Below are 24,654 nucleotides of genomic sequence, written 5' to 3' on the forward strand. Positions count from 1 at the left end.
ATTCATTCAACTAAAAAGATAAAAATTTTAGCAATGGTTCTTAAAAACAAACATAGCACTTACCTAGCACAACCAAATGCCATGAGCCTGTATTTGTTATTTACTGCTACGCAAGTCCCATCCACAACATCTTGTGCCCAAACACCACGGAGCTGCTACAATAGAGAAATAGTGTGCAATTAAAATGTTTTCTCAAAGATTTCACATTAACAATGATTCTATTTTACGAGGGGAATGTCTTCAAATCACACTTGTTTTGAGCAAATTCTATGGTTTATTCCAGGGTACAGAATTGCACAGGATGGCAAGACATGGAGTATTTACCTATACCAATGAAGGGAGTAATCACACTGATGTGATTTCCCAAGGTGCCCTAATATTTGAGGAATTTATGTCAATTCCACATATTTATTCAACAGTGATTAAGTGTCTATTTTTATGTAAAGTACTCTATATGCAAATATATATTTAAATCCAAGAGGAGAGTGGGTACTGGGACCCAGCAATTACTATAGCTTCGAGTGCCAGCAGCAAAAATCAGAGAATACAACTATCTTCTTCATGAAACTGATCAAGAAGGCCATCAAGTACACAGAACAGCTGGAGATGATTGTCTGAGTGGGCTAGGCAAGGGTAAGAAACATTTAAAAGGGTGATAGTGGTGGAACAACAAATGACATGGAACTGTGTGTGTATGTGTATGTGTTTGTTTGACTATCCTAGTTTAGTTCCTCATCACCTATTAACTGGATTATTATAGAAGCCTCCTGATTGGTCTCCCATCCTTTAGGCTCTCCCTTCTTCTAATCCATGCTTTAAATAGCTCCCCAAATAATATCCCTAAAATAATGCCCTGGTCATGTCACTGCCCTGGCTCAAAAACTTTCAGTAGGTCTTTATTTCCTCTAGGATAAAATGCAACCTCCTTAATTTAAACCCTCCACAATCTTGCTTTCCAAGTACCCTTTTAGATTCTTTTTTTTTTTTTTGCTTTTTTTGCAGGGCAATTGGGGTTAAGAGACTTGCCCAAGGTCACACAGCTAGTTTTTGTGTGTGTGTGTGTGTTAAGTGTCTGAGGCCGGATTTGAACTCAGGTCCTCCTGACTCCAGGGCTGGTGCTCTATTCACTGCACCACCTAGGCGCCCCTAGATTCAGTTTTTAATCACTCCCCTTCACATACACTATGTTCCATACAAACCTGGCATTCCATTCCCCTTCTCCATGCTGGGGAGCAGTTCATCCTCTATTCATGAAAAGTGCTTCTTCCTCACATGTTTCTTAGAATATTCAGATTCTTGGAACTTCAGGCTAGATGCCACCTCCTATGTTTTCCAAGTTAAAACTGTACTCCTCCCTCTCCTCAACTTAGTAACATGTTGTATATCTCAAAACCATGCCCACATCCACTCCATACACTCAATGAAATGTAAGCCATTTGAGGAAAGGAACTATTCAGTTTTTGTCTTTGAATTCCTATGACTCAATACATCATATCTAACACATAATAGGTACTGAAATTTTGGTGAATTAAATTGAGTTGAGAACCTGCTCTCAAGAAGCTTATAATCTACAAGGAAAAAAAGACATATGCCCACAAATAACTATGAGGTAAAAATGAAATGAGGTCTAGACAAAATGTTGTAAGAAAGTTGGGAGGGTAAGATCATTTTTTTTTTAATGCAATCGGGGTTAAGTAACTTGCTCAAGGTTACACGGCCAGTTATTTCTGGGTGTGGTGCTAAGTATCAGCACCCGGATTCAATCCCAGGTCATCCTGACTCTGGGGCCGGTGCTCTTACTCACTGAGCCACCTGGCCGCCCCTAAGCAATTGGGGTTAAGTAACTTGCTCAAGGTTACACGGCCAGGTGTTTCTGGGTGGGTGCTAAGTGTCTGAGCCCGGATTCGCTCCCAGGTCAATCCGACTCTGGAGCCGGTGTTCTTCCTTGTTGTGCTACCTGGCCACCCCAGGTGAGATCATTTTTACTTGGAAGTGGGTGGGGAAAGGTTTTGAGAAGGTTGTCAGTGAAGACTACATGGAGGAGGTGACATTTGAATTAAACCATCAAAAAATGGTTGGAATTTCCAAAAAATGGAGTTGTTAGAAGGAGAAATGGGATAATTTGTGGCCAGCACACAATGCACTAAAATGGAGAAGTGCAGAATAACATGGGCCAGGCGAGATTGTCAAGGCAATCTGTTTATTGATACTATGAACAAGGTTTTTATAGAGTAAAAAGACAAAGAAGGTAACACTAGACTTTCCATTACTGCTTTGTTCAGTTCCAAGATGCCAAACAGCGATGTCAATTAGGCTTTGACAGTTATCACGTCTTTGATGTTTCCATACAATATGAATAGTATCTAAAATGCATAAATAATCTGGTAAGGAGCAAACACCTTCTGGCTAATGTCCAGAACAGGGCAGAAACCTGGATCTCAAGCTATCAGGTGAGTTCTGATTTACAGCCATATCACTAGGAAAACTAGGAGCTGAACATTACGGACCAGCAGCATCACTGGAAAACCCAGAGCTAACTTTCAAAGAACAGCCTGATTTCTGGATCAGATGTTTAGGCTCCCTTCAATAATTCTAGATATTAAAGGTAATAAATATGAGCAAAAACATGGAGATTGGAAAGAGCAGGATCCTGATGGCAAAGATGGCAGAGTAAGAAGCTGCAGAATGTCCCAATTCTCTTCCACACTGACTCCAACAAAGTTCTAGAAAGAGGGCTGTAATGGTAATGGGAATTTGAAGATCTTTCCTGTCACAATATTGAACTAGCACTGCAATCCTGGCAAAATCTCACCAGGTCACAGTATATTATCTTTGTGATATATTGCTATAATTTCCTCACTAGTATTTTATTTAAAAGTTTTGTGTCAATATTCATTTAAAAAATTGGTATATAGTTTTCTTTCTGTTTTTGCTCTTCCTGGTTTAGGTATCAGCATTGTATTTGTGTCATAAAAAGTATTTGTTAATACCACTTTGCCTATTTTTTCCAAATAGTTTATATTTTATTACAATTAATCATCCTTTAAATATTTGGTAGATTTTATTTACGAATCCATCTGATCCAGGGGATTTTTTCTTAGTAAGATCTTTATCTTTCATGTAGTCTGTATGCATTTGTTGGTATGTTATCTTCTCCATCAGACTGCAAGTTCAGGAATGGTCTTTTGCCTTTCTCTGTATCCCCACCTCTTAATACCATGCTTGACACATAGTAGTTGCAGGAAAGGTTGTATTGGGTTATAAAACCTAAGGAGAGGAATATATATTTTATCCTGAAGGCAAGAGGAATGAACTGGAGATAAATGAGTAGGAGAGTCTCACTGTCAGATCTGGAATTAAGGAAGTAAATGGAGATGAGGAAGGAGAGAACTCCAGGCAAAAGGGACAGCCAAACACAATGCCTAGAACCAAGAGATGGAGTTTCTTTTTCCTAGAACAGTCAGAAGGCTAGTGTCACTGGACTAAAGAGAACACGGTTGAGACTAAGGCATAAGAAAACTGGAAAGGTAGGAGGAAGCTAGGCTATGAAGGGGCTTTGAATGCTAAACAGAACATTTTGTATTTGATCATAGAGGAAAAAGAGAGTAACTGAAGTTTAATGAGTAGGGGAGTGATATGGTTGGACCTTCTCTCTCTCTTTTTTTTTTGGAGGGCAATTGGGGCTAAGTGACTTGCCCAAGGTTACACAGCTAGCTTCTGTGTTAAGTGTCTGAGGCCAGATTTGAACTCAGGTCCTCCTGACTCCAGGGCTGGTGCTCCATTCACTGCGCCACCTAGCCACCCCTGGAACTTCTCTTTAGGAAGATCACTTTTGTGGCTGAATGGACAATGAATTGGGAGATCTGGGGCAGGCAGATCCACCAGCAGGCTATTGTAATAACCAAGGTATAATGTGATGAGGGTCTGCACTGGAGAGGTGGTAGTGTCAGAGCAGAGAAGGGGACTTGTTTAAAAGATGTTGCAGAGATGAAATAAATCAGCAGGCTTTGACAACAGATTGGACGTTGGTGTGTGTGTGTGTGTGTGTGTGTGTGTGTGTGTGTGATGTGTATGTATGAAAGATTGTGAGGAGTTGAGGATAATCCACTAATGAGGGAATGGGAGAATGGTGTTGTCTTCCACATTAATAGGGAAGTGAAGAGGGAGGGGAGAGTTTAGGGGGAAAGGTAATAAATTCTGTTTGGACATGTTAAGTTTAAGATGTCTATTGGACATCAAGTTTGGGATGTCTGAAACTTAGTTGGAGATTTGAGAATGGGGGTCAATAGCCACTGGGACAGGGCAGGTAGATTTGAGAATTATCTGTATAGAGATATATACAGAATTATCTGTAATTATATCTCTCTTAAAGTAGAGAGCTGTAGCAGCAAGCACCCCAGCGTCCCCAGGGTGGCTGCCAACACAGGTTCTTGGATCTGCTTTGATAAAGGAAAGCAACTCAAAATGGGTTAACAAACTTACTTTAATCAGTCAAACATATATCGTTTACCTTGTTCAGGGGAAAAAGGTCAGCACACCGAACTTCAGAGTATACAGACAGAATTATCAAAACAGAGAAACAGATTAAGTAGACAGGTTTCCAAACTGTCCAACCATTGGTATGGATATACCAAATCAACATCTGGGTTTTTCAAAGCCGGGGGGCCTCTCAACAACAGCTTCACAGAGTCTCATCTGATCAAATCACAGAACACTTCTCAAAGTGAGCCCCAAAACAAAGTGTCAAATCAAAGTTTATACAGCCTTCTCCTGGCTCAGAGAATGTAACAACCTTCTGGACCCACTGGCCAATCAAAAAGTATCTACTGAAAAACAAGCCTCCCACCCCAGGCTCCAGGTGCACTTTAGCCTAGGGGCAGGGAAGATCTTTAAATTTGCATTTCCATTACAAGAGCCTTCCAGCTAGATGAAAGGGAATGGGGCCAGGGGCAAGCTATTGGAGTAACAATCACTGGGCAAACATGTAGCTGTATCACCTAAGGTCAAACTAGAGTCAGAGATTTTCAAAGCTTAGACTAAAAGGGCAGTGACCCCCTTAGCTGTACTGAAAAAATTTGCAGATCTCCAGCCTGAGTGGCCACTGAGATTCCTGAAGAACACAGAAGTCCGTGACTGGAGAAGGCAGCAGCAAGATCCCAGAGACAAGACCAACAAAGTCCCAACATTTCTTCCAGAGTATACAGAGCCTGACCATTAAAAAAAGTCTTAATTTAGCAATGTTCTAAGAATGGATTAACAAAAAAACCCCAAGATTCCCATGAAAGACACCCATTAAAATGCCAGGAACATCTAAGAAACAAACCCAGGAGAAGAGAATAAGCCCAAAATATCAACAAGCAAAACTTCAAAGAAAAACAAAGTACTGCTACAAAGGCAACTATAGGGGGTGGCTAGGTGGTGCAGTGAATAGAGCACAGGCCCTGGAGTCAGTAGGACTCAAATTCAAATCCGGCCTCAGACACTTACCCTACCTTCCCCCTCCAAAAGGCAAAAAACCAAAAAACCAAAAACCCACAGACCAAAGACAACTAGATTTCCCAGAAGAAATGAAGCAAGAGTTTAAAAAAATTTTTTTAAGCTAAAATAACTTTGTAAATGAAATAAGTTCTAAAGGAAAAAAAAAGAAATGAGTGCTACAGAAGAAAGAACAGGAAGAAGAACAGCATAGCACAACAGGGACAAAACCTTATTCAAGCAATAAACATCTTGAAAATTAGGATGGCCAAACAGAAATTAATGACTCCAGAAGACAACAAGAAATACTAAAACAAAGACAAAAGACTGAAAAAATAATAAGAAATATAAGATCCCTCGTCAAAAACAAATGACTTGGTAAAAGGGATCATTGTGTGATGGACTGTCTGAAAACATGACCAAAAAAAAGAAACCTGAATCATTAAAGAAAACAGCTCAGATCACTTAGAACCAGAAAGCAAAGTGAAAATACAGACTTGATTTGTGACCTCCTGAAACCCTAAAATGTAAACTTACAAGAATGTCATGGACCAAATTCACAACTTCCAGGTCAAAGAAAAAAATACAAGTAGACAGAAAAAATTCAATTATCAAGGAATCACAGTAAGGATTTCATAAGACTTAGAAGACATCACTACATAGAAGAAAATAGCTCTGAACATAATATTTCAAAAGGCAAAAGATTTTTCTATCTATATATGTCTCCATATCTAAGAATAACTTACCCAGAAAAACTGAATATAATCCTATAACGATAAAAACAGACCTTCAATGAAAGATGACTTCTAAATAATCCTGATAAAAAGTTCAGAGCTGAATATTATGAAATACAAACACAACAGTCAAGAGAAACATAAAAATATAAACATGACTAAGTAGAAGGAAACTATATACAAGGATGAAGATATTTACATTCTAATAAGGAGAGAGGATACAAATGTCCACTCAGAACACTATTGTCATTAGGGGTCAGAGAGGTAGTTAAATATGTCAGAAGTCCTGGGTATACTTTTTTATGTTTTGATTACCTTAAAAAAAAGAAAGGAAAGGGGAAAATGATATACTAAAGAAAATGAGAGGAAGAAAGAGTAAGAGTGTTACTTCATATAAGTGAGGTGTTTAAGTAGAAGAATATACAAATACGGAGGAAGAGGTAGGGGAGAGGGCAATGTTTGAACCTCTGTGAACTGGTCAAACAAAGGTAGAATACAAAGACACATGTAAAACAGACACAAGTACACACAAAGCAGAACAGAAATATAGTCAATTCAGTGATAAAACAGAAGAGAAAGGGGGGAATAAGAGGGAAGGCACAGTCACACTAACTGGGGTCTAGTTGTATATAAATATAGACAGTAATATGCCTAAGATGAACAAGGCAGACTAGTGCCATGCTTGAAGATGAGGGGAGTTGGGGGTGCAGTGCCTTTAAACACTAGCGTCAGGAATTTATATCTTATTCAATAGTCAATGCAGTAACATCAAAGAGTTTGGAGTTTACAAAAGCAGCAGCTTACATTTCTATGGTCCTTAAAAATTTGCAACAAAAAGTTGGAGCAATGGTAAGGTAAGTACTATTGAGTAGCATGATTCCCATGTTAAAGGCAAAGAAAGTAAGGTTCAGAGATTAAATGACTTTCTTACAGTCATACAACTAGGAGGCGTCAGAAATGGGACATAAATATAAGCAGGACTTGGCAATTGAATGAACTGAACACAGAAGCAGAGAGGCAGACCTCGATATAAATATAAATTAAATAGATCTTAATGTTTTCCATAAGTAGCTATGATGAGAGGGGCGGCTAGGTGGCGCAGTGAATACAGCACTGGCCCTGGAGTCAGGACGACCTGAGTTCAAATCCAGCCTCAGACACTATACAAAAACTAGCCGTGTGACCTTCGGTAGGTCACTTAACCCCAACTGCCCTCCAAAAAGCAAAAAATAAAATAAAACAAAAAAAATAAAACATAAGTAGCTATGATTTTGATCTATACTGAAGATGCAGATTAAAACCCTTGTAGCAAACAGTGCACTAATCAGCTGACATCATGAAAAGTAGGAATCAAAACTAGGAACCACATATTGATAACCAAGATTAACAGCTGATATTTATATAATGTGTTAAGATTTGCAAAGTGCTTTATATAAATGACCTCAATTAGGAATCAGAATAGTAAAGTGGGTTATCTCCATTTCACTGATGAGAAACTGAAATTCAGACAGGGTAAGTGACTTACCCGGGATCACACAGTTAGTGTTAGAAATGGTAATTGAACTCTGGTCTTCCTGACTTGAAGTCCAGAACTCTCTCTAAAATGTCACACTATCTCATTTAAGTAAGCAACACAAGCAGTGGTAACGATCTATGATACAGATAAAATATTTAGAAGCCTGAAGTAAATTCTGTGTTATTTCCCTTCTTCCTTGATCCCGTCTTCATATTTTGTTCTTTGGTTTGTTTTTGCCCATCTAGCTAATGCCTGATAACAATAAGAACCACCCAAAAGTCGAATGTGCTATGTGAGGAGGGGGTTGGCCAAACAAAGTCTTTATGACCACTTGTCATGTGTGTTACAGAGAATAAGGCATGAGTTGTGTAAGATGCCTTCTGAGAATCCTAACTGAGATTCAGTAAGGTAACACAGATTGGTAGCTGGAAGGCATCTTAAGGATCACCTAGCTAATGCAAATCACTTTATCATGCAGATAAAAGGAAAAGGAGACTCAGGTTAGGTAAAGTAACCTATTCAAGATCACACACAACTATTTAGTTAATGGCAAAGACAAGTTAGTACTAATTTCCTGTCCAGGGCTCACAGAAAATGTAAATAAATGTGATAAGATCTGGACAAGAACACAAACATATGTGAATATGTATGTCTATATAAATGGATAAGGTTGGGACTTATAATTTCATTGATACAGGAAACTCCTAGATGTGGACACTCTAACTACTAATGCAAGTTAACACCTTCTCTCTAATTTATAACCATATGGAGGTATCTAGGGCAGATAAGCTTAAAATGTGATGGGAATATATTTAACAAAATAAAAATAAATCCAATAGGACAAAGATAATGTTAATGTGATTGATCTAAGTTTGGAGAAAATAATGACAATATTAGGGTAGCAGAAAGTATATTACTCATGACTACTCATACAATGAACCACCTCAGAACTTCCTTATCATCTCATATTATGAAAATAACGTTAGAGAAATTCTGCAAATGTAAGAGATATATACTTTTCTAGAATTGAAGCACTATTAAAAGTAGAGATTTCATAATCCAAGTATGTAGAAAAAGAAAACCAAAACAGCTATTTTGGAAATTCTTTAGTTCCTTATGGTATTCATTGAAGGAAGACTAGAAAATGTTTACTTTGGTTGTGAGGACGAAATATAAGAAACTAAAAGCTACATAAAAACTACTAAAAAGCTTTTAGTTTAGTGTTACAGATAAGTGGCACAATTTTATTTTTTTACACTTCTCTTTGTTAGGGCATGAAATAAAAAAAAAATAATAACACAGGCAGTATGGCATAGTGACTAGAGAACTGACTGCAGGGATGGGATTAAATACATGTATTTATTTAAGCAAAATAAATAAAACAAAATATTTATTTTAAAATATCTACATATATTTACAATTACCTCGTCCTCAGTTTAAAATTCTACCACATCCTGGCTGTGAACATGGGAAAGTACTTCTTCCGTCTTGGTGCCCCAGTTAACTCTATTAATACTATAATTTTTGTTAAAGGCACTAATCTGCACTGTTAGAGGAGGCCCCTCATCAGCAAATCACTATACAAATAAGGTCAGAGATGAGTACAATTTTTAAAAAGTATACTGGGCTTGCTTGATATGGTAGTATATGTTGAACATAACTGACAGTAGCTTAGGGTGAGACCCCTGTCAGGATGCATTTGTAACTTAATGGTCAAGAGGAAGAAGAACAATTTTTATTTTAGGGTCTTTCTGCTGCTAAAAATTCAAGAAATTGTCTTCTTTGGTTTATACAAAAGCACTTTGAATGACTGGTACAGTCAGGTTACCTTACAATGTCACTTAAGATTGGGAAATAAAAAGGCTGGTTAATATGATGGATTTTATTTATTCAAGGAATAAATAAATGTTTATTCAAGAAATTTGTTACTTAAACCAGTACTTCTTAAACTGTGAATCCAGTAACTGAATGTGGGGGTCATAAAAATTTGGCAACAGTAAAATGTTTCTGAACATGTAATGACCAAAAAATAATTCAAAATCAAACATGTAATGAATCTGAGTTTTTCTGGCAGTACTTGGCCATGTTGCATTGGGCAACTTCACTGCAGGCTTGGTTCTGAACACACAACAATCACACTTTGCAAGGAACATGCTATCAGGCCATGCAACGCCAACAAATGCTGCTAGAAACAACTCAGCTCAGATTCAAGGCTACTATAGATTATGAATTACAGTTTTTTTTTACTGTAATACAAAATCGTTAAATGAATTTCAGCTTGGAATTCAAGACAGAATTTCCAACAATTTTCTTAAATGGCACTAAACATGCTTCTACCATTTTGTATTTATTTATTTATGAATTTATCTGAAGCAGCGATCAGTTTTGATTATAAAATCAAAATGAATCAACTGAAAGACATTTAAGATACTCTATGTCTTGCATTATCAAATATTTGGCCAAGATTTAAATCTTTATATAAAAATAAACTAGCATTCATCTCATTAATATTCAAATTTGCTTTCCATTTTTAATAAATGATAAAATTATATGTATACCAAAGAATTGCTTTAAAATAAATTTCTTTATGGTTTATTATCAGTAAATGTTTAATCTGTATGCCTATTTTATATACCTATATCCTTAGGGTCAAGTAAAAATTTCTCAGGTGAAGAGGGGTTGCAAGTGACTTAAACAACAATTCCAATCAACTAAGGAAGGGAAAAGAGTGGGCCTTTAAGAAAAAAGCTTCTCAGGGACGGCCAGGTAGCACAGTGAGTAACAGCACCGACTCCAGTGTCAGGATGACCTGGAGATCGAATCCAGGCTCAAACACTTAGCATCTACCCAGAAACACCTGGCTGTGTAACCTTGAGCCAGTTACTTAACCCCAATTGCTTAGGGGCGGCCAGGTGGCTCAGGGAGTAAGAGCACTGGCCCCAGTGGCAGGATGACCTGGGGATCTAATCCGGGCTCAGATACTTAGACCACACCCAGAAATAACTGGCCGTGTAACCTTGAGCAAGTTACTTAACCCCAATTGCTTAAAAAAAAAAAAAAAAAGAAAAGTTTCTCTTCTCAGCACTTTTATATCCCTAGCATTCAGAATGAATTATGGCATAAATTTGGAACCTGACTTTTTTTAAAGGGTCAAATAAATTCTGGTTCAAGAGCAAAATATGCTCATAATATACATATAGTTTAAGCCAATACCTGGCAGTTAAACAGCACTTAAAGGTTTGCAAAGTACTTTACAAATATTTCATTTTATTTTCATAATAACCTAGGAAGTAGTGCTACTACTATTTCCATTTTACAGATGAGGAAACCAAGGCAGGAAAACTTTAAGTGACTTGTACAGGATTACAGAAGCAAGTATCTGAAGCTGTATTGAATCCAGGTTTTCCTGATTCCAGGTACAATGCTCTATCCACTGTATCACCTAAGCTGCCTTGTAAAAGATATTGATATAATATGATATATGATATTTGTATATTATAGTTATCTGCTTTAGTAGTTTATCTCCCTAATAGATTGTAAGCTTCCTGTGCAAAAGGGTCATGTCTTATTTAAGCTTTTTATTTCTCCAAGCATCTAGGCATGGTGAGTTCTCTGCAATAACTTTTAAAATAAATTTTTGTTTTAAGGAAATATCATATTGTAGGAAGGTGGCAGTCTCTAAAAAAACACCTCACTTAGAAACAGACTGCTCTAAAAAGAAATGTCACTTGTGGATTCCTCCTCCTGGCCTAGGAATCCAAAGGGGATATTCATCAGAGTTCTGTGGTTATTCTAGCTTAGGCTAGGGCAGGTAGAAAGCAGCAGGCAGGCAGCATCAAAACATTCCAGACAAGTAGAGAAAGCAAAATTCCCTTGGCATTAGGAGGCTACCTTCCTGTGTTCCAGGCCAGTCTACCCCAAGGGGGTATGGCTGCCTGAGTCCAGCTACTGCGAAAAGGTGCTAGGCAAAATCTAGCCTGAGTAGTCCCAGAAACCTATGGCAGGAACTCAGCATGGAAGTAGCCCCAGAGGCTTGGGGGCTAGTAAAGGGAAGGACCCAAAGCAGAGTTTATAGAAGGGGGAAGTCCTTAGAGCCCTGTGTCAAACAGGAACCCCCAGGGAGAGTCAAGCACTAGAGTAAATCTGGAATCTCTAGGAGGGGCATCGGCTGGACCAGGCAGGCTACTCAGTTGTGAGACTGGCCCAAGGGCAGAATGTGAAATTTACTTTTGAGATGAGACAAGAAAATTAAGAAAAACTTAGAATATCATGAAGAAATACCTTGGTTGGAGAGATACCCAAGAGTAAACCCCCTAAGGAGTGATCTCACTTATCCTTGTAAAGCCTCAGAGAAAAAAATGTACTGGCCACAGGGACTATTGGCACACCTGAAAGAAATGAAACAAGAGATACAGAGTGGAAAAGCTAAGGAATGGCAAGGAAAGTTGTCACCTTGTAAGAAATGGTGACAAACCTCACACAAGAATTGAATGCCCTAAAAATCAGAATGGGCCAAACAAAAAATAACTTAATAAAACAAGAAATACTTCAAAAGATGAGGCGGGGAAGTCAGAAGAAAATGTAAGAAATATTTTATCAGAAACAACTGATGAGATTTAAAAAAGACTGGATTGCATATTTTAAGAAATTTTATATGAAAGCTTACCAGCATTCTTAGAAAAAGGGCTAAGTGAAAAATAGAAAGAATTTACCCATTGCCTTAACCCCGCCCCCCCAAAAAAGAAAAAAACCCACCATTACAAGCAGCCAAAAATAAGTTCAAGTACCAAGGAACCACAATAAGGATCACACAAAAAAGATAGCTTGGAATACAATATTCCAAAAAGCAAGAGATACCCAGGATAATCTAACTACCAAAACTAAGTATAATCCAAAAGGAGAAGGGGGGTCGGGGTAAAAAAAAAAAAAGGCAGGGGAGAGTTAATTGAAAGGAGAAATTCCAAGCATTCCTGATGAAAAAGTTAGAACTAAAGTAGACATTTAGAAATGGAAATACAGACAGCAAGAGAAACATAGAAAGGCAAACATATTTCATTGAAAAGGAATAGGTGGGGATGAATCATTTACATGTTAATAAGGGAATATGAAATAGTATCTTCTTAGAATTTACTATCTCTAAGGGTCATAAAAGATAAAAATTATGTAAAGTCTGTGAAAAAGTTTTGTTCTGTTTTAATTCTTTTAAGAGAAGACAAAAATAGGAAGGACAGAGAGGAAAACTAGAGAAGAAAGTTAAGAGGAAAGTAAATCACTACTGAATTATAGAACTTTATAAGAGTATATAATCATGGAAGAAAGGTCAGGGGGGACCAGAATCCCATGAACCTCACTTTTATTTAAAATGGGTAAAGGAAGATTGAACATAATTCAAAATGACTTAGGTATAGAAATGCATTAAATTTAAAGAGGAAATAGAGAATAAAGATAAGGAAACAACAAGCGAAGAGGGCTTCTAACAGAGAGGGTGAGATAGGTAAGGGAATGGCCATCATCAAAATAAATGTTGGGAAAAAGAATGTGAGTAGAGAATTAATAGGAAAGGAAAAGTAAAATCCTAGAATCAAAGGCAAGGTAACCAGAAGAAAAAAGTTACAGAGAGAAAGAATGCAGATTGCACCAGTGTCAGGCAAACTCCCTCCCTTTTATCACCTCCTTATTTGTAAAGAGAGGAAAAGTTACAAGAGGGCAAGATAAGGAAAACACATAATTAACAATCATAACTAACACTACTATGAATGGGTTGAACTCACCCAAAAAATGGAAGAGTCTGTAAAAGAATGGATTAGAAAACAAATTTTGATAATATATTATTCATAAGCTGTTGTACAATCTATTATGCTTCTGCTGAACTCAAAAAATAGAGGTAGTAAGAATAATTTCAGATAAGGCTACAGTAAATATTGGCATGATAAAAAGAGATAAGCAGGGAAATTATACATAAAAACAATAGATAATGAATGCCTATCAATTTTCTCTTTCCATATATATATGTATCTATATATGTGTACACACACACACATTCTTTTTAATATTTACTTACTTAGAAAAAAAGTTAATTTAATTGAAGGGAGAAATAGTAAAACTACAACAGAGAGGAACCTTGATGTACCCTTTTTATTTTATTTTTTTACTTTTTGGAGGGCAGTTGGGGTTAAGTGACTTGCCCAAAGTCACACGGCTAGGAAGTGTGTCAAGTGTCTGAGGCCAGATTTGAACTCGGTTCCTCCTGACACCGGGCTGGTGCTCTATTCACTGCGCCACCTAGCCACCCTGATGTACCCTTTTTAGACCAAAACAAATCTAACTAAAAAACAAATAAGAAAGAAGGGCCTGAACATGATTTTGGAAAAATTAGAAAAGATATATCTTTGTCAAGGAATTGTCATACTTCTCAGTTGTACATAGCACCTTTGCAAAAACTGCATCTTTGGTCATAAAACACCTCATCAAAAATGTAGAAAAGTAGAAATACTAAATGCATTGCTGATAATAATGCAATATAAATTATACTCAATAATGTGCCCTCAAAGAATGAAAAAGTTGTCAAGTTATTTTTGAGTTGTGTGTGATTGTGACCCAGTTTGGATTTTTTTTTTGGGGGGGGAGGGTTGGTGGAATAGATAATGGAATGATTTGCCATTACCTTCTTCAGTTCATTTTACAGATGAGAAAAGGAGGCAAATAGGGTTAACTGACTTGCCCAGGGTTATACAGCTAGCTAAGTGTCTGAGGATAAATTTTGAACTCATTGTATTCCTAACTTCAGGCCTAGCTATCCACCGTGCTACCTAGCTATTCCAAGTAATTAAAAAGTATAAGAATAATAGATTTTTTTTAATTTTTGCTTTTTGGAGGGCAATTGGGGTTAAGTAACTTGCCCAAGGTTACATGGCAAGAATAATAGAATTCTAAAGAACAGGTAGGTCATGGTGATATGTACCTGTAATCCCTGCTGTTCGTAAGGCTGAGGCTGGTAGATCAATTGAACTTGGGAGTTCTGAGCAGCAGTAGGACTAAAGGTGACCAGTGTTCACAATAAGTCTGATACCAATATGATGAGCCCCCTTCTACTGGGAATATGGGGTGACCAGTCTGTAAGCAAACCAGGTCTGGTTAGAAATGCTGCAGGCAAAAATTTCCCTCTTTATTAGCAATTAATTTGGGCTGCTATAATTCTAGCCTGGATAATATAGGAGATTCAGTCAAAACAAACAACAGCAACATCAAACAAACTGTTGCGTTAAAGAACAAATTATATAAAACAAATTACATGAAAGAAAACGATAACATAGACACTTAGATGTGACTAAAGTAGATCTCAGGGGAAATTTTTTTTTAATCTTTAAATGCTTTTGTCAACAAAAGAGTAAAAGAACAAATCAACAAATTCTGTATGCAATAAAAAAAAAACAAAAATATCCAACCAAGTAACAAAGTAGAAACTCTGAAAATTAAGATTAATAAAAATAAAAACAGAAAGACCATTCAAATGGTGAAACAAGGAATTTTTTTTTAAGTTAAGTTTGAAATGTTTAGAAAAGAGAGGAAAACCAAGCTATTTATATCAAAAATAGGGGAGAAAAAAACCTCAAAACTGAAAAAGAAATAAAGGAAATTAACAAAAACAATTCTGCTTAATTATGTGTTAACAAAACTCATAACTCAGAGGAAACAGATGAATACTTAGAAAAATATAAGGTACTCAGATTTTTTTTAAAAAAGAAGAAATAGACTATTTAAATAACTCTACACCAGAAAAAGGACACAAATGAATTTTTGAAGGGAAAACAAAACATAACTCCAAGATCAGATGGTTTCACAATTGAATTCCATTGAATATTCAAAGAAAAATTAATTCCAATACTATATAAACTATTTACAAAAAAATATAAAAAGACATCCTTCCAATATCTTTATATAATACAGTTGTGCTCTTGATAACTAAACCAGGGAGAAAGAATGCAGAAAAAGAAAAGCAGGGGCGGCTAGGTGGTGCAGAGAATAGAGTAGCGGCCCTGGAGTCAGGAGGACCTGAGTTCAAATTCGACCTCAATATACTTGACACACTTGCTAGCCTTGTGACTTTGGGGGTGTCACCACCCCAAATGCCCTCCAAAGAGAAAAAAAAGTATAGACTAATATCCCTAATGAACATTAATGCAAAAAATTTTAAATAAAATATTAGCAAGTAAATTACAGTGACATGTAGAAAGATTGTATACTATGTTTTGATTTATACCAGGAATGCAGGGTTTATTAAATAAGGAATAATATTATAAGTATAATAAAACATATTGAAATATAAATGATTTTAAAATGACATGAATAGAAGCTGAAAAGGCTCCTGACAAAATCAAATACATATTTTCATTTTAAAACTCCAATGTACCTTTCATTAGTAAGTAATATCTAAGTTTAAAAGCAAACACATATCATAAAGAAGAGCTAGAGGTCTCTCCAATAAGTCCAAGGGTAAATCAAGGATGCCCATTATCACCATTACTATTTAACACATTGCTAGCTGTAGCAATAAGAAACTAAAGTAACAACTACATGGAAAGAGGAAACAAAATTTTCACTTTTTACAGATGATATAATGGTTTACATAGCAAATCCTAGAGAGCAACTAAAATTAAGTAAAACAATAACTTAAGCAAAGTTGCAGGATTTAAAATAAATCCATATAAATTATTAACATTCCTGTATATTACCAAGAAAATCAAGCAAAGGTTAGAAAGACAAATTCTATTCAAAATAACTATGACACTAGAAAAAATCTATCAAGATTCACTCAGGAAGCACATATAGATGTAACTATGAAAAACTCTTGTAGAATTAAGACAGATCTAAATAATTAATGAAATATTAATTGCTCATGCATAGGCTGAGCTAACATAATAAAAATGATACGTCTAAAGTAATTTACTTGTTCAATGCTGTACCAAACAACCAAAAGAATATTTTATTAAGGTAAGAAAAATTAATAATGATAAAATTCATTTGGGGAATTTAAAAATAGAAAATCTCAAGAATAATGGGGAAAGGGGCGGCCAGGTGGCACAGTGAGTAAGAGCACTGGCCCTGGCGTCGGGAGACCTGGGGTTGGTTCCGGCCTCAGATAATTGGCACCCACACAAAAAATAACTGGCCGTGTAACCTTGAGCAAGTTATTTAACCCCAACTGCATTAAAAAAAAAAAAAGAATAATGGGGAAAAAAAGCAAATGAAGTGAGTCTACAAGTTTTAATCTTAAATGGTACTACATTGCAGATATTACTAAAACAATCTTGGTACTTGGTACTATCAGCTAGGTGGTACAATAGGGTGCTGAGCCTAGAATGAAGACTTGAAATGAAGTTCAAATTCAGTTTCAAACACTTAATAGCTAAATTTTGTTGAGCAAGTCATTTAATTTCTGTCTCTAAGTTTTTTGATTCATAAAATGGGGATGATATTAGTACCTATCTCTCAGGATTGTTGTGATGATAAAATAGTATTTGTAAAGTGCTTTGCAAACATTAAGGTGCTATACAAATGTCAGCTATTTTTAAAAAAGAGAGTCCAATAATATTAGCTATATACAAGGAAGGAAACAAGCATTTTTAAAGTACTTATTATATACCAGGAACTGTGCTAAGCACCTAACAAGTATTTTTTCATTTGATCCTCAAAACCAGTTGGGAGACAGGTACTATTATTATCCCCATTTTAGAGTAGCATAATGTTTGATAAACCCCAAACTCCAACTATTAAAGGAACAACTCATTTATTTGACAAAAACTGCTGCAAAAATTGGACTATAGTCTGACAAAAGTTATGTTTAGGGGAACACCTCACACCATACACCAAAATAATCATCAAATGGATATGGGTTTCAATATAAAAGATCACATAAACAAATTATGAGCAAGGAAGAATCTACCTCTCAGGGTGCTATGAAGATCAAATGATATAATACTGCCTTAGCATATAGTAACTAGCACATAGGAGGCACTAAATAAATGTTTTTCCCCCTTCCTTGTATACCTAAGCTGATTGAACTCTTTCTCTTTTAACAATAACTAACATTTATATAGTACTTTTCAGATGCTGTAGAGTGGAACAGTTCATGCCTAAATAAGCAATAGGGAGGATCACATAAGATAAAACAGGGAATTCTGAATATAAAAAACTAAAAAGTTTTGTTTAATAAACAAATCTGATATTAAAATTAGAAGGGAAATAGGTAACTAGAAAAATATGGTATTAAATTTCTCTGATAAGTGTCTCATAAACAAGATATTTAAAGAACTGACTGAAATTTATATCTCCTCAGTGGAGAAAAGGTCAAAAGATATGAACAGAAGAAACCCATAGTAGCAACATTCATGTGTAAAAATGATGCTAATCACAGATATTAGAGAAGTTCCAGCTCACACCCATCAGACTGGCAAGAATAACAAAAGAGGAAAATGTGAAATACTTAAGGGGTTGTGGGAAAACAGGTACACCTATATAGTATTAACAGAGTTGTGAACTGGCATAGCTATTCTGGAAAATAATTTGAAATTATGCCCCCAAAGTTACTAAACTGTATTCATACCCCTTGACCCTGTTATTAGGTCTATGTTCTGAAGAAATCAAAGAAAGAGGATCTGCATATTAAAAAATATTTATAGGAGTGGCTAGGTGGCACAGTGAACAGAGTACCTGTCCTGAAGTCAGGAGGACCTGAGTTCAAATCTGGACTCAGACACTTAACACTTACTAGCCCTGTAACCGTGGGCAAGTCACTTAACCACAACTGCCCTGCCTTCCCCCCTCCAAAAACAAACAAACAAAAAAATTTATAGCAGCTCTTTTCATGGTAGCTCAAAACAAGAAACTTAGATGATGTTTTCTTAATAGTGAATGGCTAGACAAATGTGACATATGAATATAACAGAATACTATCAAGTTATAAAAAATGATAAGATGGTCAGTTTTAGAGCTACCTGGTAAGACTGTTATAAACTGATGACAATTGAAATGAGAAGAACTAAGAGAATAATCTATACAATAATAATGTTATAGAAAACAAAAACTTTGAGAGACTTTATTGGAACACTGGTCAACACAATGATAAATGATAAGTCCAAAAGAATGAAGATGAATGAAACAATCCACTTGTCTTCTGACAGAGAAATGATGAACTTAAAATGCAGTGATACACATTTTTTTTTGAGAGGGGGGATTTGTTATTTATTTTTAGTTTTCAACATTCACTTCCTCAAGATTTTAAGTTCTAAATTTTCTCCCCATCTCTCCCCTTCCCCCACCCCAAGATGGCATGCATTCAGATTACCCATTCCCCCCAGTCTGCCTTCTATCATGCCTCCCCCTCTTATTTTCTTGTAGGGCAAGACAGATTTCTCTACCCCACTACCTGTATATCTTATTTCCCAATTGAAAGTAAAAACAATTTTTAACATTTGTTTTTAAAACTTTTGAGTTTCAAATTATCTCCCTTCTTCCCTCCCCACCCACCCTCATTGAGAAGGCCAGCAATTCAATATAGGTTATATATGTGTAGTTATGCAAAATACTTCTATAATAGTCATGCTGTGAATGACTAACTATACTTCTTTCCATCCTATCCCACCCCCTACTTATTCTATTTTCTCCTTTGACCCTTTCCCTTTTCCAAAGTGTTTGCTTCTATCTTCTCCCCTAATTTGCCCTCCCTTCTATCACCCCTCTTTTTATTTCCTTCCCGTAATATTTTCCCGTAAGGTAAGACATTCAACTGAGTATATATGTTATTCCCTTCTTAAGCCAAATCTGATGAAAGTAAAGTTCAATCATTCCTTCTCAACTGCCCCCTCTTCCCCTCGATTGTGAAACCTTTTTCTTGTCTCTTTTATGTGAGATTATTTACCTCATTATGTCTCTCTTTCTCCTCCCAATATATTCCTTTCTCACTTAGTTTTATTTTTTAGATATGATTCCTTCATAGTCAACTCACCCTATGCCATCTATCTATCTATCTATTTATCTATCTATCTATCTATCTGTCTGTCTGTCTGTCTGTCTGTCTGTCTGTCTATTTCCTCCAACTACCCTAATACTGAAAAAGGTCTCATGACTTACAAATATGTTTCCACGTAGGAATGCAAACAGTTCAACTTTAATAAGTCCCTTATCATTTCTCTTTCCTGTTTACCTTTTCACACTTCTCTTGAGTTTTGTATTTGAAAGTAAAATTTTCTATTCAGTTCTGGTCTTTTCACCAAGAATGCTCGCAAGTCCTCTATTTCATTGAATATCCATTTTTCCCCTGAAGTATCATCCTCAGTTTTTCTGAGTATATGTATCTTTCCCCTTGCCTCCTTAGTTTAAAAATATATGTCCAAAGGGGGTGGAGCCAAGATGGCGGAGTAGAAGCAGGACCTCCCCGCTGTTCCTGCTTCCACCTTCCCCAATCCACGTAAAAAGGGGACCCTAAACAAACTTTAGAGCTGCAGAACCCACAAAATGACACAGAGAAGCTAACCTCCCGCTGAGGACAGCCTGGCAGGCCAGCTCTCAGCCAGCACAGCGCTCTGGGAGCGGAGCCCAGCCCTATGCCAAGGCTTTGGCCCCAGGGTGGGCCAGACTCCAGATCAGCAGCAGCTGTGGCCATTTCCAAATTTATCAACACACAGATGTGAAGGACAAAGTGAGAGGTCAGTGCAGTGCGGACTTTGGGACCAGTAAGTGGGAGTGCATAGCTTTTGCCCCCAGGGCGAGAAGCCACTAAGGCGCCAGCACAGCCAGCCAATGCCATGTGGCAGCTTCAGCTCCTGGCCTGCAGAGTGTAGGGGGACCAAGTACCAGTCTGAGGGGTAATCGCTCTTGCTTTAATCTGCTTGGATCTGGATTGCAGTCTAGGGTGGAGGTCCTGGGGTGTGTGTCTAGCTTGCCAGAGCATGTGGAGACCTCAGAGAGGGTACCCATCTAATACCTCCAGCAACTGAGAAAACCCCAGCATTTGGGACAAAAGCTCCCCTGTCTGATGGCAGAGTCCTACTGTGGCAAAAAGCCGTGGGGTCAAGTGACTGAGGGGTGACATGACCAGGCAAAGGAAACAAAGCAGACAGAAGATTCCAACATTATACTCCTATTTTGGGGACAAAAAAGAGCAAAGCACGGAATTGGAGGAAGACAGTGAAGTCAGAACTCCTGCACCAAAAGCTTCAAAGGAAAATACAAGCTGGATACAGGCCATAGTGGATCTTAAGTAGCAGATAAGAGAAGTGGAGGAAAAATTGGGAAGAGAAATGAGAACAATGCAAGAAAATTATGAAATGAGTCAACAGCCTGACTGAGGAAAATATCACTTTAAAAAACTGACTCAAATGGCAAAAGAGGCTCAAAAGGGCAATGAGGAGAAGAATGCCTTAAAAAGTTGAATTTGCCAGATGGAAAAAGAATCTCAAAAGCTCAATGAGGAGAAGCATTGCTTCAGAATTAGACTGGAGCAAATGGAAGCTAATGACTTTATGAGAAATCAAGATGCTGTTAAACAGATCCAAACAAATGAAAGAATAAAAGGCAATGTGAAATATCTCATGGGAAAAACCACTGACCTGGAAAATAGATCCAGGAGAGATAATTTAAAAATTATTGGACTACCTGAAAGCCACGATCAAAATAAGAACCTAGAAATCTTCCTCCAGGAAGTTCTCAAAGAAAACTGCCCTGAAGTTTTAGAACCAGAGGGCAAAAGAGAGGTTGAAAGAAGCTACAGATCACCTACTCAAAAAGACCCAAAAAGAAAACTCCTAGGAATATTATAGCCAGGTTCTGGAATTCCCAGATTAAGGAGAGAATATTACAAGCAGGCAGGAAGAAACAATTTGAATACTGTGGAAACACAATCAGGATAACACAGGATCTGGCAGCTTCTACACTGAGGGATCAAAGGGCTTGGAATATGATATTCTGGAGGGCAAAGGAGTTGGGATTAAAACCAAGAATCACCTAACCAGCAAAAATGAGTATCATGTTTCAGAGGAAAATATGGTCATTCAATGGAATAGAGGACTTTCAAGCATTCTTGACAAAAAAAAGAGTTGAATAGAAAATTTGACATTCATATACAAGAAGCAAGAGACGCATGAGAAGGTAAACAGGGAAAAGAAATCATAAGGAACTTATCAAAGTTGAACTATTAACATTCCTACATGGAAAAACAATAATTGTAACTTATGAAACTTTTCTCAGTAGTTGAAGGGAATAAGAATATATTTGTCTATATGTGAGGGTAGTATATGGGCATAGAAATACATATGTGAATGTGTGTATATATGTTTACAGGTATATATAGATAGAGGGCACAGGACCAATTTAACAGGAAAGGATGATACTTAAAAGATGAAATTAAGAGGTGAGAGAGGAATATAATGAGAGGAGATGGGGAGAGACAGAATGGGGTAAACTATCTCATGCAGAAGAGGCAAGGGAAAATGGTTACAATGGAGGGGAAGAATAGGAAGGCAAAAGGGAATGGTTCAACCTTATTCCCAATGAATTTGGCTTGAGGAGGGAATTAAATACACACTAAATAGGGTGTCTCACCCTATAGGAGAGTGGGGGGGGGAAGGGGATGAGAGGGGGGATGATGGAAGGGAGGGCAGGCTGCGGGGGAGGGAAGTTGGAAGCACCTACTTTTGAAAAGGGACGGGATCAAAGTAGAGAATAGAACAAGTGGGAGGTGGGATAGGAGGGAGGGAATATAGTCAGTCTTTTACAATATATCTACTATGTTATTGTTTTGCATTAGCCTCACATGTACATCCTATACTGAACTGCTTATCTTCCCAGTAAGGATGGGTGACAAGGGAGGAAGGGAATGCATCTGGAATTCAATGTTTTAAAGTCAAATATTTAAATATGTATGTACATATATATATATGTATATATGTGTGTATATATACTATTATTAATACTATTATACATGTAATTAGGAAATAAGATATACAGGAACTGGGGCAGAGAGATCCACTGGAAAAGTCAAAAGGGGTATGGGAGAAAATATGGGAGAGAGCAGATTAGAGGAGGAGATATCCTGTGGGACTGCTATTTTGGGGCGGGGTAGAGGAAAAACGGGGAGAAAATTTGTAACTCAAAATCTGGCAGAAATGAATGATATAAATCAGAAGTTAATAAAGCATTTTGAAAAAAATATATATGTCCATCTACCTTGGTTCTTTCTTATATTAACCCCACCTATGACACAAACCATATTTATCTAGCAATTTACAGAAGCTAGGACAACACTATATTGAGAAAAGTGCTTAATTTTTTAAACAATTAAGAAAAACTCAAATATATCTGATTTAATTATAATAAGGCATTGGAAGATAGATTTCCAGAGCTCATTTAATCCTAAGGACATGAACATATTTATAAAAAAACTCTGAGTACATACCATATTCAGTAAGCATTTTAATGATAAAAGTATAATATTTTAACTGATGACAGAAAATGTAATAATACCTAAAATCACCCTTTTGGTGAACAGTTTAGAATTGAATCTGCTAGACATATTTTGAAACATTTTTGAGAGAACTGATAATTATAAAGTTCTACATACTTTAAAAATGTTCATTTATTCAACAAACATTTATTAAGTACAATACAGTTTGAAATATTTGGTACTCGGTAAATCATAGACCTGCTTGTTCTTAATAATTTATATCCACAGTAATTTTATGTGGTGCCATTCTCACCTTTATATTTTTAAGGTTGAGTAGTAATTGGAAAATAGCCCATAATTTCTTTAGTCACAAATATTCAGAGATATCAAATATCTATTTCACATAAATGTGAACTTAACTGTATAGTGCTCAGAAAAAAAATTCCCTAAAACAGTAGTACTTTGCAGAAGTATTTTAACCACGATTTTTAAAATAAATATTGTAATAGACATTTATAATTACTAGTTTTCTACTATTCTTTCTCAGAGCTGAGAGCAGCAAAAATCCTTCTTTTGCATTCTAATTTATTGGAAGAAGTAACTAATCATAAGTGAATAATTTAGTATCCTGCTATTTGTAGAGTTATAATATAACTATAATTTAAAATGTTTAATAGGTTCATTGAACCTAAAAGCATAGACAGTGAAATAAAAACTTTCTTTAAATATTAGGGAAAAGGGAACAGCTAGGTGGCACAGTGAATAAAGCACCAGCCCTGGAGTGAGGTGGACCCGAGTTCAAATGTGACCTCAGACACTTGACACTTAACTAGCTGTGTGACCTTGGGCAAGTCATTTAATCCCAGTTGCCTTGCCTTCCCTCCTCCAAAAAAAAAAAAAAGAAAAAATATTAGGGAAAAGAAAATGATTAGAAATTTTATACTAAAGGGAAAGATTAATAAAAACAAAATGAAGTTGGGCCTCCGTGTAATAAATAAGCCATACCTCAGCAGTAAATCTGCTTGACATTGGTGTAATGAATCCAACTCTACCATCATTAAACACAACAGCAAACCCATCAAGTGTAGCACAATATTCCATATCTTTGATGTGCACATCTTCAAAACCCAAGAATGAACCTGCTGATGAAAAAATGTGGAAATGAGTATTCACAACAGTTAAACAATGTTCTCACAGTATTACTGGGAAGATTACTAGTTTCTTAAATGCAAATGCATATTTAATAATCCTATAAAATTGAATAACTTCATCTTAAAGAACCAAGTGATGGAGAAGCAGTTAAATAAACTGTGGTATTGGTTATAACAACATATGATTGCCATAAGAAACAATGAACAGGAAGAAATCAGAAATGTCTAAGAAGACTTATAGACTATGAGTATGGAACACTACATGTTTAATGCAGTATTATTTTTGATATACTGCTTTTTCTGCCTCTTTTTTATTATTTGTTACAAAGGGTACTCTGG

The 24,654-nt window shown here is 36.5% G+C and overlaps 1 protein-coding gene across 2 annotated transcripts in view; it reads right to left on the reverse strand.

The window, feature by feature from the left end:
- The window catches only part of RIC1 (RIC1 homolog, RAB6A GEF complex partner 1), a 154,596-nt gene that overhangs the window by 63,493 nt on the left and 66,449 nt on the right, over window positions 1-24,654 (reverse strand). The window contains exons 5-6 of one of the 2 annotated variants that reach the window (XM_069090783.1): window positions 24,170-24,303; window positions 64-155 (exon numbers count right to left, since the gene is read on the reverse strand). In XM_069090783.1, coding sequence (XP_068946884.1) covers window positions 64-155; window positions 24,170-24,303 — 226 coding nt within the window. Of the gene's footprint in view, window positions 1-63; window positions 156-24,169; window positions 24,307-24,654 lie in introns of both variants that reach the window. The other variant, XM_069090782.1, reaches the window with a different exon arrangement.

The sequence above is a fragment of the Petaurus breviceps genome, unplaced genomic scaffold (genome assembly GCF_028583685.1).
Source record: "Petaurus breviceps papuanus isolate PSGF00001 unplaced genomic scaffold, PetGlider_PUasm1.0 187, whole genome shotgun sequence".
NCBI lineage: Eukaryota > Metazoa > Chordata > Mammalia > Diprotodontia > Petauridae > Petaurus > Petaurus breviceps.